Source organism: Zosterops lateralis (assembly GCF_965231275.1).
Source record: "Zosterops lateralis genome assembly, chromosome: 9".
NCBI classification, from domain to species: Eukaryota; Metazoa; Chordata; class Aves; order Passeriformes; family Zosteropidae; genus Zosterops; species Zosterops lateralis.
This window is the reverse complement of record NC_139769.1, coordinates 22,259,090-22,275,096: the sequence shown is the minus strand read 5'-3', so window position 1 is coordinate 22,275,096 and position 16,007 is coordinate 22,259,090. Positions and strand designations below refer to the sequence as shown.

General features: G+C 37.3%; 1 protein-coding gene across 2 annotated transcripts in view; it reads left to right on the top strand.

Annotated features, from left to right (window-relative positions):
- NEK7 (NIMA related kinase 7) overlaps nt 1–16,007 on the top strand; it is a 64,994-nt gene that overhangs the window by 32,139 nt on the left and 16,848 nt on the right. For both annotated transcript variants that reach the window (XM_083868036.1, XM_083868037.1), the window contains exons 6-7: nt 7,295–7,403; nt 9,627–9,734. In XM_083868036.1, coding sequence (XP_083724162.1) covers nt 7,295–7,403; nt 9,627–9,734 — 217 coding nt within the window. The remainder of the gene's footprint in view (nt 1–7,294; nt 7,404–9,626; nt 9,735–16,007) is intronic.

Here is a 16,007-nt window from a genome sequence, read left to right as displayed (position 1 = left end):
GGAAAAGTATTTTTTAAGTAGTCTTTTGTCCATGTTTGTGTAATTTGTTTCTTTTCATGATACTGATTTATTGTGATCTATAATTGCAGCTTTTAAAACATGGAATGTGGTTCTTTTGGCTTTCAGCAGTCTCTCGTGCTTTTTCTTCTTTCCATGACTGCTAGATTTAATTTAAAGAACAAAAACCCCAGTACCACCACCCCCACACCAAACCTCCTCACACAAAGTATTTTTATTGAGCATATGGTTATATTTTATAATATAGAACAGTTTGGCACTTTGCTGAAGCTACATCGCTGATATATGTTAAAAGCTTCAATTTTTTTTTTCTCTCAGTAGTTTATTTTTCACTTTCTGTATCACCTTTACCTTAGCTTTTTTCCTTATTCATTTTTGCAAAAAGCTTCAAAAGATAGGGCATAGCTTGAAGAAGCTTTTAATATTATAGGATAGTGTAACACAGAGTGTGCTAATTACAGATCAAAGCTAAACTATTTTTGTGTGCCTTTTCCTAAAGGAGGAACCTGGGGCTTTGAACCTGTCAGGATATTTTTTGCCACTAACTTTTTTTAAAGCTGCTAACAAACTTCTTTTTTTTAAAGTTTTTTACCTCCTGTAATTAAAAAACAGTGCATCCTATTCAACTTTGTGTATCTATGTTAGTTGTGTAAAAACGTGGGGTGGGGTGTTCCCAGGGTAAGCGGTGTCTCTGTGGATGGAGCTGTGAAGTGTTGAAAGAAAAACTGAAGGCACAGATCCCTGGCAGGGTGGTAGAGCTGCTTCTGGTAAGCTTTTCCTCCATCCACGTGTGTTACTGGGGTGTCTGACAGGTGCTCCACTGTCACCTTTGCTGTCAGCCACAGGTAAGCACAGTGAGAGCAACACCAGTTTTCCCTGTGTGCATTACAGAATGAGAGCTGGCTGCTCCCCCAGTTCTAATCAGTGGGATAATTGGGCTGGGTAATTGCCAGGCAGCCTTGTTAGTTTTGCTGTGAGTAAGCCATTGTGTGTGTCTGCCACTGGAACAGTAGGAATAAGCAGGCAGATTTTCTGCTAAAATAATTAGACAATGAACAGTGTTTTGTTTTGTGGCCAGTTGCCTTCACAGACATCACACCTGAAGCTGTTGTGGAAGTACTGGCTGTACACACAAGATAAATAATGCTGTCAGTCAGCTATGAAAAGTTAACTCGACAGTAAACTTCATTTAACTTAGATAGGCTGCACCAATAGGCTTTGGAGATTTCATCTCCACCTTTGCTCACTGGTTCTAAAATTGTCTGTGAGCCTTTAAAGAGCAGGGAGAGTTGGGAGCTTTTATTGAATAATAGTTCTGGGTACTTTACTTGTTTGAAATGTGCTGCAAACAGTACTTGGGAACTAATTTTAATTTTTCACAGAGTTGCATTTGAAAAATTTGCACTGTCAGTGTTAGCACTATGTGGATAACTTGCTCAGAATAGAGATTTCAAATCTGTCTGCCTTGTTTGTAGAGAAAAGAAAAAAAAAGTTAAGATGATACTCTCTGATATTTACTGTGTCATGCTACTGCTTTTTATTAGGAAGCAGAGTTAATGATTCAAGCATGAGTTTCACCTCTTCATGCTGTACCAGTTTTCCCAAGGGGATTTTTTTTGGAGAGAGATGCCTGTAAACAAATACTGTTGAATTTAAACATGTGGCTGTGTGTTTTAAGGAGCCCCACTCAGCAGTAACAACAGGGACAAGGAAAATGATGCAGTATTGGAAGTTTTATACTTGCAGTGGTTCTGCAAGTATATCGGATTTCAGTAGGTGATCTCTATTTCTGAACACTCTGTCCTTGCTCTTTTGCATCAGCAAAAATACTGGGTGGAACAGAGGGACTGTAGGTGGGCAGCTCAGTAAGGAAATTTGAAATGAATCCTTGCAAAGAAAGTTGGCTAAAAATACATTTATGTAAAGTGACTTTGTGCAGAGCTTTCTAAGGAATATGAGTTTAATCAGGAGTCTTAGTAAGTCTGGTTATTAGCATGAAAGAAATATACTAAAATGGAAAACATGAAAAATTTTCCATGAATTTTTTACGAGGCTTATTATTTCTTGTAAGTGAATGTCCTATTTTTGATTTTGTGTGAAATAAGATTCTGTTTGAGAAGACGCTTCTATCTCAATTCTGTGGTGTCTCTGCAGCATTTTTCTGGTGTTTCTTTCTTTTTTTTATTTTCTTTTGTTTTTAAAGGAAAGACCACAGTTTAATTCTACTGACTTGTCCTTCTGATGCTAGTAGGTACTTCTGTTAGTACTATTATTTTGTGTTAGTTTTTGTGCTGTATCTTAGTCTTTTGTTGCTCTTGATGAAATAAAGTTTGTTGTATACTAAGATGACTAATAGAGGAAGATTTAATCTTTTAAAACTTTCTTTTGTGAATTCTGAAAGGGTAAAAAATAAATGTATGGCATCTACAGTAAGGGGAGATATAAGCAACTTAATAAAAGTTGGAAAACAAACCAGGTAAATATTTTTATTTTCCTCACTTAATTGGCTGAATACTTGCTGCTTTTGCTATGTTTGGTTGATAGATGACAAATAGTTTGGGTGGGTTTTTTTGGTATTTGTTCTCTTTTTACAAGTAAGAGACAGCTGCTACTCTTGAAATGTAGGCAAATTTGATGACACTGTATATCAAACTGAATGAATGAATCAGGATGTGGTGGGAAGTTCTATTTTTGTGCTGCATAGAAAGCAAAGAAAAATGGCAGAAAACTTGCCATGGTCTAAATTAGCTGAATTAATCAAAGAACAGAACCAGACAAAACTCCTGGGATGCTGCATTGCTTCTAGAATTATATAGCTTTTAAAACAGAAAGCAAGACTTGGGTTCAGACTTCCTTTCTATATTCATGAGTCTCCAAAATATTGGGATGTTGCAGCCCATCTTCTCTGATCTGCCTTTCTGGCCCTGCATGCCCTTGCCTGTTGTGGTTTGTTTCTGTTGTATTCATGGAGTGAGAACTCTTGCTTGTGCTTCCATAATTTCCTGTTATGGCTGCCTGACCTCCTCTTTCCTCTTTGTTTTTCCTGCTCGTCCATATTATAAAAAGCTCCCCAAGAAGTGCAACCTGAAGTGGTCAGGAACTTTATTGTGTTACTCAGAAGTTGTGGGTAATCATTTTTGCATCTTTTCCCACTACTATCTGGTTGTTGAATCACTGTGTTGTTATAAGTTTATACAGTAAAATGTAAAAACCTTCCATGCTTTATATTTTTGTTAGCTGTAAATGAAGTCATGAGAACAAAAAGATGTGGTCAATATTCTTATCAAATCATGAAAGAAAGGAAGGAATCTGTTAAAAGTACTGAAATCATCATTCTCATTTTACTTTTCCTCCAAATACTGTGTTTCAAAAAACAGCTCTAGGCTATAGCATGTGCAGGGAAAAATTCAGATTGTTCTTGTGGGCTTGTTTGACAGTTCCACAGTTCAGTTCTTTTTTTAAGAAATGACTTTGCAAAATTGTTTAGATGATCAATTTATCAACTTTCTGCAAGAGAACTTCATGAACATCTTACTTTCTTTAGTTCAGTTAGCTTCTTAAACATTTATTGTGTCATTTTTTTTTCTTATTTATTCCTATTTTTTCCTCTATTCAGTGAAACCCTAAACTAGACTAAATCACACCTTGAAATCTGTCAATACACCATCAGAACTGAGAGCTAATTTTTTTCCAAGAGTGGTTTTTGAGATGTAGGCAGTCATGTCTGAGTTTCCAGTTGTGTGGAAATCATCTGTGTTCACACTTTCTCCTCATCTGCAGGAAATCTTAGTTTTCTTATAAAATTCAAACATAATCCTGTGTGTTTCCTGTAAGGATTGTTTGAATTCTGCCTTTTAAGCCTAAGTAGGACCAACTGCTAACTGCTGTCACTTTTACTTTTGGAGTTTGACCTTTAAAGCATCATCTTTAGAAACTCAGTATAATATAATTTCATGCCTTTATGTTGACTTTTCTCCATCTATCCTTTACATTTTGTTTGTCAAGAAACTGAATGGCATTTGCTATTTAGGTGCAGGACAGCTATGTTTAATTTCATTAGGATAGAAGCATTTGGAGAATATTTAATTTTTCTTTTAGCAATCCGTTAGAGAACCAGCAGAGTTCTCTTTTGCCACAGTGAAACTGCTCAGTCATTCTGTAAAAGGGATGAAAAGATGAGCTGGTGATACAGCCTGCCTGCCTTTTAAAGCTCTTTAAGGCATTTGATTAGCAAATTTATGTCCACCAAAGTCCAGTTGTGTTAAATGACTGAATTGCAGTTTTATCCACAATGTATTGACATTGTGGTGACTCTTCAAAGTAGTTTGTGATTCCATTCTCAGATGGAGATGGAAATTTTATGGGATATGGCTTTTGAAACAAATAATTCTTGCTAGGAGCCAGCCTGCTGCCAAAGTGTGCCTGGTGTTCTGTTTACCTGATAAAGCACTGGCTTGCAACACTGCCCAGATTTTTAATGCACATATACAAGCAGCTCCCTTTTTGCCCAGTTTCAAGAATGATCTTTCACCTCCAACAGGATGATGTTTTTTTAATGTCACACCCTAGAAGGTCCGTGGTCTTAGGGACATCAGGACTATCCTTTGAGCCTAAGACAGATGGAAGAAAAATAAAGTGTTGAAGATGAGAGCACTTCAGAGAGTTGTATGTCAGGCTGTATTCCTCTGAGGGTGAATCTGGGCAGGTAATGCCAACCTGGGTACAATGGGAGAGAACTGTATGGAGTTAACTTGGTGGTGTGGACCTTGAAATGCTTCAGACACTAAGCAGTGGATTAGTTTCAGCATTGACTGTGCTATGACAGAGGTTAAAGCTCATTGTTGCAGCATCATATCTTCTGCATTTTGGCTTCCCTATAGGGAGGGAGCAAACATCACAATCGTTAGAACTGCATTTTGCATTGTGGACTATTTTAAAATTAAGGAGAAAGGAAAGGATCCTGCTTTGAATATAGTTTGTGTGCGCTATATGAATTTAATTATGCTGTTTGGCATAAGAATAGGTTTGCCTGTGTTTTCCATCAGCTTACATTTCTTGTTAAAAGGTAAGGTTCTAAACAGAAATGGAATTTTCCTTATTGACTTTTCTCAGAATTGACTGTGCCTGCTGGATTGTTTCCTAGAAGTGTACAACTTGTTTCAATAGCTAGTTTTGCAAAATTCATCTTTTTGGTGGCTTTTCATTACTATTTTGCTTATTGGACAACAGCCTAATAAAAAATTGAGAACGTGTATTTTGAGGAAAGAAGATAGATTAATTAATTACTGAACAACATAATGTTCATGGAGTTTATTTTAAAGATAATGATATTACTTTTAAGCCGATGCAAATGAAAATGCTGCCAGTTTATTTGTTTAGTTTTAAACATTGTTAGCAAATTTAGCAGCTCTCTTTTCCATCCTCTTTAGATGGTTAAATTCTCTGGGGTTAAGTAATATCATTGATGCTTTCAGGACAAGGTTATTATTGTTCTTCAAAATTATTAATGCCTTCAGCAGAATGAGACCATGTCTGACACACTTCAAGTTGCATCCTTGCACTGTAAGAACTGAAGCCAGTTTGTAGTGTGCATCAGCTACAGTGCTAGGGATGGCAAGTGAATAAAGTGTTAAAAGAAAACTTGTACATGAATACTTTGAAAGTACACTGATGTGTTTTAGGTAAATGGAAATGGGAATGTGTAATCAAAAATCTTCCCATTTCAGGCATTTTGTGAATGGTGTTTCATCACCACTTGTACTTGCATTTGAGTTAAAAAAAATAATAATTCAGAATGTTTAAATAAAGTACCTAGTTATAATTATGATAATTTCAGAATGCATTTTAAATCAAGGAACTGTGCTTTCATGTACACATACTTAGATGTATTGTGTATTTGTTTTTAAATGAAAAGAAACCTGGTCTCCATCTTCCTGTTGACATCAAACAATCCTCTGATATGCAAATCCAGCTATAGGGAGAACAGATACACAGGGTTGGTTTGGATTCAGTCCAAGACTGAAAGAAAATTATATTTAAAGATGTAATTTATGTAGCTTGCCTCATTTAAATGAAAATGCATTTTGAAATAATCCCTATAACTAAAAACATTTGGTTGAATCTTACGATCCTTTGTATGACTGATGCATTTTGCTACAGGTAGTTTAAAAGCATCTCTCTCATACTCCTGTGTGTCTCTAATGTGCAGATGCAGCTGTCAAATTCTCAGTGGCATGTTGTAACATAGGATGAAAATATTTTTATTTTTGAAAATTAATAGATGTTTGTTATGTGAACTTTCTTGAGGTGTTCGTGAGTGTGAAGTCTGTCTGTACACACAATTAAAATACATCAAGTACTTTGCTTTCCATCTAAAATTTTGCTAGTCTTAATGTTGTTTATGTATTTTCTCCTTGTGTGTAACTTCAAAACCTGACACAATACGATTTCTTTGGAAACAGAGGCTAAACAAGCAATGATTTTTCAATCTTTTTCCTTTTAGCTGCAGAATTTATAATGATTAAACTCTTACATTTTAACATTGGCTGAATTCCAGGTTTTCAGTAGGTATCTTTGGAGGATTGTTATTCAGTTCCTGAATAAAACATTTGAAGGTGATGTGTATAGCAGAGTGTAATTGTTTTGTGTAAGCTTTAACAGGCCAGTGAACAGTTACCAGTGATCAGGAATGGGTTTTTTTACAGGATAGAAAATACTTGGACAGGAGTTACATCATTGTGGAATTTTCCAAAATCACAGTTCCTTTAGTTCCCTTTCAGGTATTGCAGAAGTTTTTAAAACTAATGTGACCAATTTTTCGTAGATGATCTTTGTGACTGTGTGATACCGCTATTCTTTTAGAAAATGAGGGTATGGAAATAAATTTTGGTTTAAGGAATTGTATTTAGGTTGGGACATTTTGTGGCACATAACCTTTATTTGTTCTGTGGCTACTTTATACTAGATTAGTCTGACCATATTAACCCAACACTGAGGAGTGCTAAATACTGTGTAAATCCTTTTGAGGTACCTAGTTTCATTTCATCAGTGTTATTTGTGACTCTGTGTGTAGACTGACTTATACGCATTCAGTGATGATACATATATTAATATTTAAGGGGAAAGTTTTCTGTGTCAAGAAATTTTGTTAAACCTTTGTCAATAGGTTGTGAGTCTCTTGTATTTTTTTTAATAAAGGATTTTCTGACTTTTCTTTTTTTCAGTCATTTTATGCAAGTTTTAGTTGTTAATATTCACTATCCATGTTTTTTTAAAGCATTTTAAGAAACAGAAGAGGTTGATTCCTGAAAGAACAGTTTGGAAGTACTTTGTTCAGCTTTGCAGTGCCTTGGAACATATGCATTCTCGTCGTGTTATGCATAGAGGTAATACAGGATCAAAGATGATTTGTCCTTACTAAACCTTTGACTATGTGAGAATTAAGCTGGCTGGAATCAGTTTTGACAGCTGAAACAATGTGTGTTTCTGTAAGATTTTATGAGTAATAGAAAACTGAGAGAAGTTTGTGGTTATACATTTGTTGTCATAGGCATTTGTTTGATAGCAAGTTTTTCAAAATAACCAATAATTCTGTAAGTGATGGATACTCTGCCATAGCTACTTCATTTTTCTGGCTCTTGTCTTCTGTCCTGTATTTATTCTTCTATATTTGTCTTGCCCAAGTGCTGTTACCTGCCTTTCACAGATCTGTCAGTCCATTCTTTACACTTCTTGTACCTGGTTGTCTTGAAGAGTGTCTGCTCATGCCCTGCTTGCTCGTGATGTACAGGCCCTTCTCCTAGTCCCTTCTCTCTTGTATTTTGTGCAGGTGTGAGCATTTCCTCCAATTCTCTGCTCCTTTCCAGTGTTTCCAATCTCTGTGTCCCAACAGCCCTTGTACTGTCAAGTACTAAATTTCCTTGGCCCATTTTAAACCTCGGTGCTGCTGTCTCCTCTGGATGTGGTCTTCATTTCACCTCATACCTCCTGAGTCAAAGAAAACAGATCATAGTATAGCTCCTTCTCAGATCTGCTATTTTTTTTTTCTCCTTTTTGAAATCCCTCTGGTTATGGGATTGTGAGTTGTGTGTGGGCTGTCACTTTTTGGGTTCAGGTGACACTACTTGTCTTAGGTTGGTGGTTCCCTGTGCTAAAATGAAGTTCAGTGCCTTATAGAAACAGTCCCTCCATGTCTGCTGAGCTCTGTCATTTACAGCTGGGAATTTTGCACATTTAGCAGATGAGCTTAGATACCCCTGCCCCTGCAAATGCTTTTCCTTTGTGATTCTCCTTTTTTTTTTTTTTTTTTTTTCTGCCTTTGTGCATTTGTACAATGCCTGCAAGTGCAAATGATACAAAGAGAAGGACATAAAATACAGATTCTTTCCATAGGGTACGAGTATCTTCCTTTAATACTTTTTACAATTAAATGAGTTAATTTCAGAATATTTTAGCTCAAAACAAAAGGATTTAAGTTCCTTCAGCTGAAATAATAAGTTCAAAGCTTCTTGGTAACCTATGGCAAATCTGATGATTCTATAGTTACACACCAAAAGCAATGACAATTAAAGCTATTTTTAAAATGAGCTATATCTGTGTTATTACACAAAGGGTTATCCAAACTCCTGAAAACTGGGTCAGATAGCAGCAGAACATAATTGCTTCTGTCCTCCTCTAAAGCTTGTAAGGTTTTGTAACTTTTTTACTGGAAACCTGAAAATGCTGGTGTTTGAAGGGTTATTAACCATTCCTTTTACTGTATCTTACACAACCTGTAATCCCCTCTTTTCAAAGTGGAGTGATCTCTCCAAGTTTAGGGCCAGGGTGGATTGCTCTTCAGCAGAGTAAGAGCTAAACTCCCTTGCCAAACAAATAACAGGTCAGTATATTTAGAAGACTAACAAGGTGGGTACTGTGTTAGAAATCATAGAATGAACGTCTCTGCTGTTGTCTCTGAGGGATTAGATTAAAACTTAAACTGGTTATTACTTGTGAAAAATAACTGTCTGGGGTATACATCATTATTTTTCTTTGTTTCTACTTGATTAGCCCAGTTCCATTGACGAGTTCACATAACCATTCTCCTGAGTAAACTTGTTTCTTTTTTTAATGCCTGCTCTTACAGAGAATCAGTTATCTATTTCAAATAAATAATGTTATGCCACTGTGGGTAATTTGATCAGCAAAAGTGATGAAAAGTGCTTTACAGTTCTTGAAAACATTTTTACACTGTTACTTAAGGTGTAACAAAATAGGTTCTCTAGTTTTAATGTAAGTTCTTCTATGTAGTTCATATAAAGTAGTAATGAGCTCCCCTGCATGTGCTTCTGGACTTTGGGTGCGTGGGTCTTCTTGTGTGTTTGATTGTTTTTTTAAAAAAATACTTTCCATGGCTCTTGGTTTTCTTTGCTTGAGTGATGGTTGTACTATTAAAATTGTGGATTTGAAGTTCTACTTTCTGGACCCATTCTTTCTGAATAGCACTGTCAAATGTTACCAATCTTAGCTGTAAACAAAATCTTCTAAGGGTCTATTACTAATAGAAGAGTAGTAGCTTTTCTTGCAACCTCACTGTGACTTCTAAATTTTTAAATTTATTTTTCTTTCAGATATAAAGCCAGCAAATGTGTTCATTACAGCTACAGGAGTAGTAAAGCTGGGAGACCTTGGACTTGGTCGGTTTTTCAGCTCCAAAACCACAGCTGCACATTCTTTAGGTAAGCTTTCTCTGAGGTATAGATGTTGGACAGGTAGTCTTTTACATGGTGGAAATATTGTGCCCACTCAGGAGGAGGAAGAAAAAGGTTAGGACCTGCTAAAGCTGTTCTTAAGTAATAATAAATATATAGGCCTAAAGGTGTTCTTAATTAAAAAAAAATGGTCAGCACCATGGACAAATACAGAAACACTGTAACACTCAGGCATTACTTTCAGCATGGTTTGGGTATTTTCCCTCCTTTTTTTGCATAATTTAACATGCATTTCTGTCTCTGAACAAGTCTTTAAGGCAATAGTGTTACCTAGGAATGCTAGGTAAAAAGAAGGAAAAAAACATGGATGCATTTTTTAAAAATTGACTTGAACTTTATTCAGTGTTGGAAGGAATCTTGTCATCCTGTGTGCCTGCATGAGTAGCACTAATGACCTCTTGGTTATGTGGTTTCAAAGGGCTCTCAGAGGAGCTTCCATTTTTTAAGGTGGCATTTCTCAATATAAGCTTTGATAGTTGAGGGGAGATCAGAATTAACAAAATCAGTCCCCAGATAGCTTTTTTCTATTCCTGTTTTTATAAGTTTTCTGAAATGCTCAATTTATTCTTTGCTAGCACACAAAACTAGCAGTGTATTATCTCTATATATAAAAAAAAATCATGTAATTTTTCATCTTTTGAGTAACATGTGAATACTAGGATGATTAAGAAGCCTTTAAAGAAGAAAAATTAAATATTTGGCTTATATTTTAAGTTTAAAAGTAGGTAATGGATGAATGACACAATCTAAGTAGATCTCTGTAGAAGAGAAAAACCTTGTAAATAGAGTAACATGTAGGAATGTAGGAACATGTAGAGTAAAATGTAGGAATTAGTGTTCAAAATACAGTTAAGTTGGGATTTTTTAAATAAGAAAACATTCTTTTCCCTGACTGAAATGCCTGTGTTTGCTGGTTGCTGAACTCAAGCCTGTCCATTGATTGCATGTTTATCATGTTTGTACCACATTTGAGGTGTGAGTGATACATGTGTTAATGGCCAAAAATAAAATATTTTGGACAGGAAATTTTTGAAACTATCCTTACTTCCCTGTCCTCCAAAAAGCCTTTGGTCACTCTTTTGTGCCTTCCAGTTTGGTGCAGACGGGTAAAGTCAAAGGCATGAGTAGCTGGTGAGGTGTTAATAGGAGCCCCAGACACAGAGTGCAGTCTTGCATTAGCAGGAGACTGAGGAGGAGTGGAGAGCCCAGGCTGGAGATGTGCTCAGGTTGCAGCTGAAGGTCAGGCACATGTGGCACTGAAGATGTGCTGCTGTCACAGGGCTTGCTGTGTCTCCCAGAGTGCTGCTGTTCATGCTGTCCTTGCAGGGCAGTGACCATCTCTGGCAGCCCTGTGCAGAGCTTGGCTTGGGTTCCTGTAGGTGGGCTCTGCTCCTGCCTGCAGATGGAAGGAGGGTGTCAAGAGGGAGCTGTAAATCCTAATCTGAGGAGCAGGAGCTCGTGAATAAGACAGAGGTCAGCAGTGAGGGTGAGAGAGTGGACTTGAATTTTGAGGCTCAAGCCTGGAAGTGAAAGAGGAGCAGATTGCCCCAACCCTGGATTATTTTGGCTCCTGGCAGGGGAATGGTTGTGAGGGCTGAGCTGGAAATTTAAAAGAGCTGAAGACTGCGCCAGAGTTAAAAACAATGTAAAACCCCTGAGCCCTTTAAAGCTCATCTTTTACAGATCCAAGAGTCATCCAGAGGGTGGGGGAAGGAGGGGAGGATGGATGTCAGCTTTGTTTCTTCTGTTGGTTGCTGTGTCTTGGTAAAGGAGTTTTTTTTTTTTTTATTTTATTTTTCCCCCATCTCCTCTTTTCTCATTTCCCTCTTAATTATGACCTAATGTCAGAATTCAGCCTAGAAAAAAGGTTTGTGTCAGCTGTTAACTTAGGCTACAGAGGAGACAGTGACTTTCTGATTTGTCATGTCACTAGCAGAGACCACTTTTTAAATTGATTTCTTCTGCAGTTTGTGGTGCCTGGTTTTCTTGAAATTTCTTTCAAAGTTGTGTGTTTTTATGATTCCATAAACCTTTGGTGCACGTAACCTAGTAAATTACAAACATATGTGTAGCAATTTATACTTGTTTACAGGCTTTATAAAAATTTCAGTAGCAAACTAGATTCAGGCTTTCAGAGATAAAGAAATGTACTAAAATTTTAATTAGCTACAGCTTCTAACTGCTAATTATGAATAATACTGATTTAATTAGAATCTTTACTGATGGTCCATTTGAAACAAATGGAAAAACTGCACTGGGCAGGGTTTTTTCATGTTCTTAACTCTTTCTGTACAGCCTTATCAAGAATTTTCTATTGTCATGCCTGTATCTTTTGGAAATGGAAGACCCTTTTTACAAAAGGGCAGAGGAAATGGAGGCATTTGGTGTTGTTGATTTGATACAAAATTGAGGAAATTTCTTGTTTTCAGAAGACTTTATATTAGAAAGGTGAATATGATCCAACAAAGACTTCTTACTCCCTTCCCTAGAACTGTGTTAGGTTTTCTTGCTGCTGTTTTAATGGCTGAATGCCAGGCCTTACACTCTATGGTGAAATGGCAATTCTAAGGATATCCAGCACATGGATACATGCGTTTTTTCTTTGTTAGCCATTCAGTGGGTGTAAGGATAAGTCTTTTCATATTTCAGGTACAAAAAGAATCACTTGATTTCTCTGCTGTGGCTGTGCTGTAAGGCTGCACAATGTGCTGTCCAGGCAGGCACTGTCACCAGCATGGGGATCCCTTCTTGCAGGGCAAAGAAGCAGATCTGCAGTCTTCTTAAAATGCTCGAATGCAGAGAATCATCTGCATGGAATGCTGGTCTTCTGTGTTTTGACAATATCTGTCATTTCTATGATACTGCTGTCCCCAGCACAGACTATGTTATGTGAGGGGTTTGACTGTAAACTTGCACAGGTTGTGGAGAATAAAATACCGTGTGAAAATGCGTGCAAATACTCTCCTCTCCTCTCACATATGGGTCTCTAATGCAGTAGAGGGTGTGCTGAGGTGGTGGTGATTTGCAGCACCATTCTGTGAATAGAATAAACTCCATTAAGATACCCAACCACACTCAGAACCTGCACCCTCAGTGTACAGTCAGGCTGGCAGGGAAATCTGCAGCTGAGTCATTGCAGTCATCAAAGAGGCTGTATTAAAATAGCTCTTGTATTTTATGTACAGAATCGTGAGACCTCTTACAGTAGTTTGAAAGCTGAAGAGAAATTATTTTGTTACAAAATAACTCAAGATATTTATAGATTGACTTCTGTAGAAGGACTACGCACTGTGGGCTAGGTTGCAGAGTTACTTTGGTTAAGTACAGTATTTTGGGTCCTGTTGTTGAAGATGAGCCCTTGCCTTAGACATCTCCTATAGCTATATTAAATAAATACAACCCCCTGAACCTTATAGAATCAGTAGGGTTGGAAAGGACCTCCAAGCTGCTTGTTTGTGATGTGGTTTGTCTGTCTTCAGCATCCTACATTCATCTTGTTAAGCATGTTGTATTGAACTCTATATTACAAAATTGCTGTGATCTCGTGGACACTGAGCCATACATAAACTATGTCTTTTGGTTACTGAAATTTGGCCTCTTTAACCCTCTTCTTGAATTCTGTTAGTTATGTATGCCAGTGCATGAAATGTTAGTAATGATTATGTGGACATTTTAAAAACTATGGTCTTTTAAACCTGTCCTGAATGAACCAGTACACTGTTTTGTAGATTTAACATTTACCAGGCTGATTTTTCTCCCAGCCTAAAAATACTTGATATTTTTAGAGCTAGTAGCTATTGTAGAACTAGTGACTATATTAGAGCAACTTACTAGGTTTCATTCCACTCCTTGATGCACTTAACTTTACTCAGATGCATTGTGAGTTATATGTTTATCCAGGTAGTAAGATGGACTGTTGATATCATAACTCCCTTTTTAATAATAGATTCTTTGCCTCTGATCCTTCAAATCATCTCCCTGCTCGGTATTAACCACCATTTCCATTATATCCAGTCCCTCTAGCAGTAGCATGAAGCTTGCATAAAGAGTTGACATTGTCTGTATCTACAGCATCTTCAAAGGGAGGGAGCTCCAGAGCAGCAGCAGATTCTGAGGAGACTGTATTTGACCCAGACCATTTTCAAGGAAGTTTATGTTCAGACTTGCAGGTTATCACAGGTCTGCATATACAGTGAGCAGAATGCTGAAGTTAGTGATTTTTTTCTTAAGAATGTAGGCACCTCAGTGGTTTAGCTCCTTTTCTTGTATTATCCCACTTCTGTGTCTTCAGATAAATAAAGGAAGTCAGAAAGTTGCATATCTCTATACTACTAGGATGCTGTATTTCACTTCATAGAAAAAAAAAAAAGATCCAGGAAGGAGATATAACATATAATAACACTGGTAGTTGCTTACCAGCAGCACAGCTATGTCCTGAGAGTGCTCACTGTGTGAAAAAGATCATTGCAATGCTTTCAGTAGTTCCTGAATGTCAGAATAATGAATCTTTAGTGTCATGTTCTGTTAAAAACCGTTTATAAGTAGTAATGATGTCTGAATCTTCAGGTTGTTTGTGTGATTCTTTAAGTAACATAACTAATTTCAATTTCTTTCACTAGTTGGTCATCAGGGGCCTCAGGTTGTATTGTAGTGAAGATGTTACACTAGGCTAAACACTGTAAAATGGTAACATTTGTTCTTGCTTTTCACTATCATCAATCTTTCACAGTCATATCAGACCCCTAATGTATCAGCAGGCTTCCCAGAGCTACTGGTTAAAATTACCTTTGCTTTTGGTAGACTGTGAACCTTCAAACCTCAGTGTTTTCAGCTGCCCCCTGTGGATTCTGTGAAGCCTCTTTCTGGCACATTACTCACTGCCAGCCACTTGTGTGATACCTCAGAGCAGCAGAGGCACTGCTGCTGTAGCCAGTGAACAACCACATACCTATTGAACTTATTTCTGCTGTTAGATGAATTCTGCCAACAAAGCAACAGAATGCACTAAACCAGGGCTTTAATTAATGGATACAAAATGCAGCTGAAATTTTTCAGAGGCATCCAAGCTCACAAGTCCTTGGGGTGTTAAAAAAAATTCAAGAGGGAAATAAAACAGTAAGCTAATAAAAATACGAAACCAATTCCAAATGTTTAGTTGCAGTTCTAATCTTAAGATATCTGTCATTAAGTGCCTATTAAAGTACTGATGTTGATACATGAGAGAACAGAGTTGCTTCTGGATCTTTTGGTAGTTATTTTGATATTGTGGTCTACCCATCTGCTTGCCTATTGTTTCACAGGGAAAGGACTCTTCTCTGTTGCGGGTGAATGCAAACATCCTATGGGAGTAAATGTCTCCTGCAGTTCTCTCTTGAGTTGCCTGTCTCCAGCCTTTCCCCTTTTAAGCTGTTACCATTTGCAGCCTCAGTCCAGAGCTGAGTGCTCAGCCCAGCACTGAGGGACGGGGCTGTGGCACCCTCTGCTTTCCCAGAGCTGATGATCTCCTCCAGCGCTTTTAGGGGGCCCCATCCATTGGAGGTACCACGTGGGGACCTCTGTCTTTGCCTGTCTGCTACAGAAGCAGTTTATATGGATTTTCAACATTGTTTGCCAAGAAGCAGTTCAGGTGAAATTATGGATTACCAGCAGCAGTGGCTGACCTGAGATAGCTGCTTCTGGGTTTTCCCATCTGAGGAGGGCCCTTCAAGTAGGAAAGTAATATTCTCTCCTCCTTACACTCTAAGAATGTATGACATAGTTTGACATGCAGCATTTCTTAAAGGCAGGGCACATTCTCGAAACAAAACCCTTAACTTTTGGAAATTATTAGAGTAAAATCATCTTATTACTTAAAGCTATTTAACCTGATCATTCAGGTGTGGAAGTACTTATATATTCACTGTATCTCTGTTTCCAGTATTCATACAGAGATCAATTCTGAATTAGTTTCATCTGTTCAGAAGAGCAGAAGTAAAACCAGATCCTTGTGTTACAATAATATGTGAGATTCATACCACAAAGTACAAAAATGAGAAATTGCTGATTTTAATTGCTGATGGTCTTGCAAGATGTTTGGTTTCACAATAAAATAAACTTGAATTGACAGAAAACAGTGGGTTTTCATCGTCGAGATTCAGTGCTTAAGAAAAATATTCAAACAAAATTAAAATAAAATTCTGTATAGATCTGTGACTTTTTTTGCCATTACCCAGTCATTTTGAGGGATACAAGAAGAAAGTT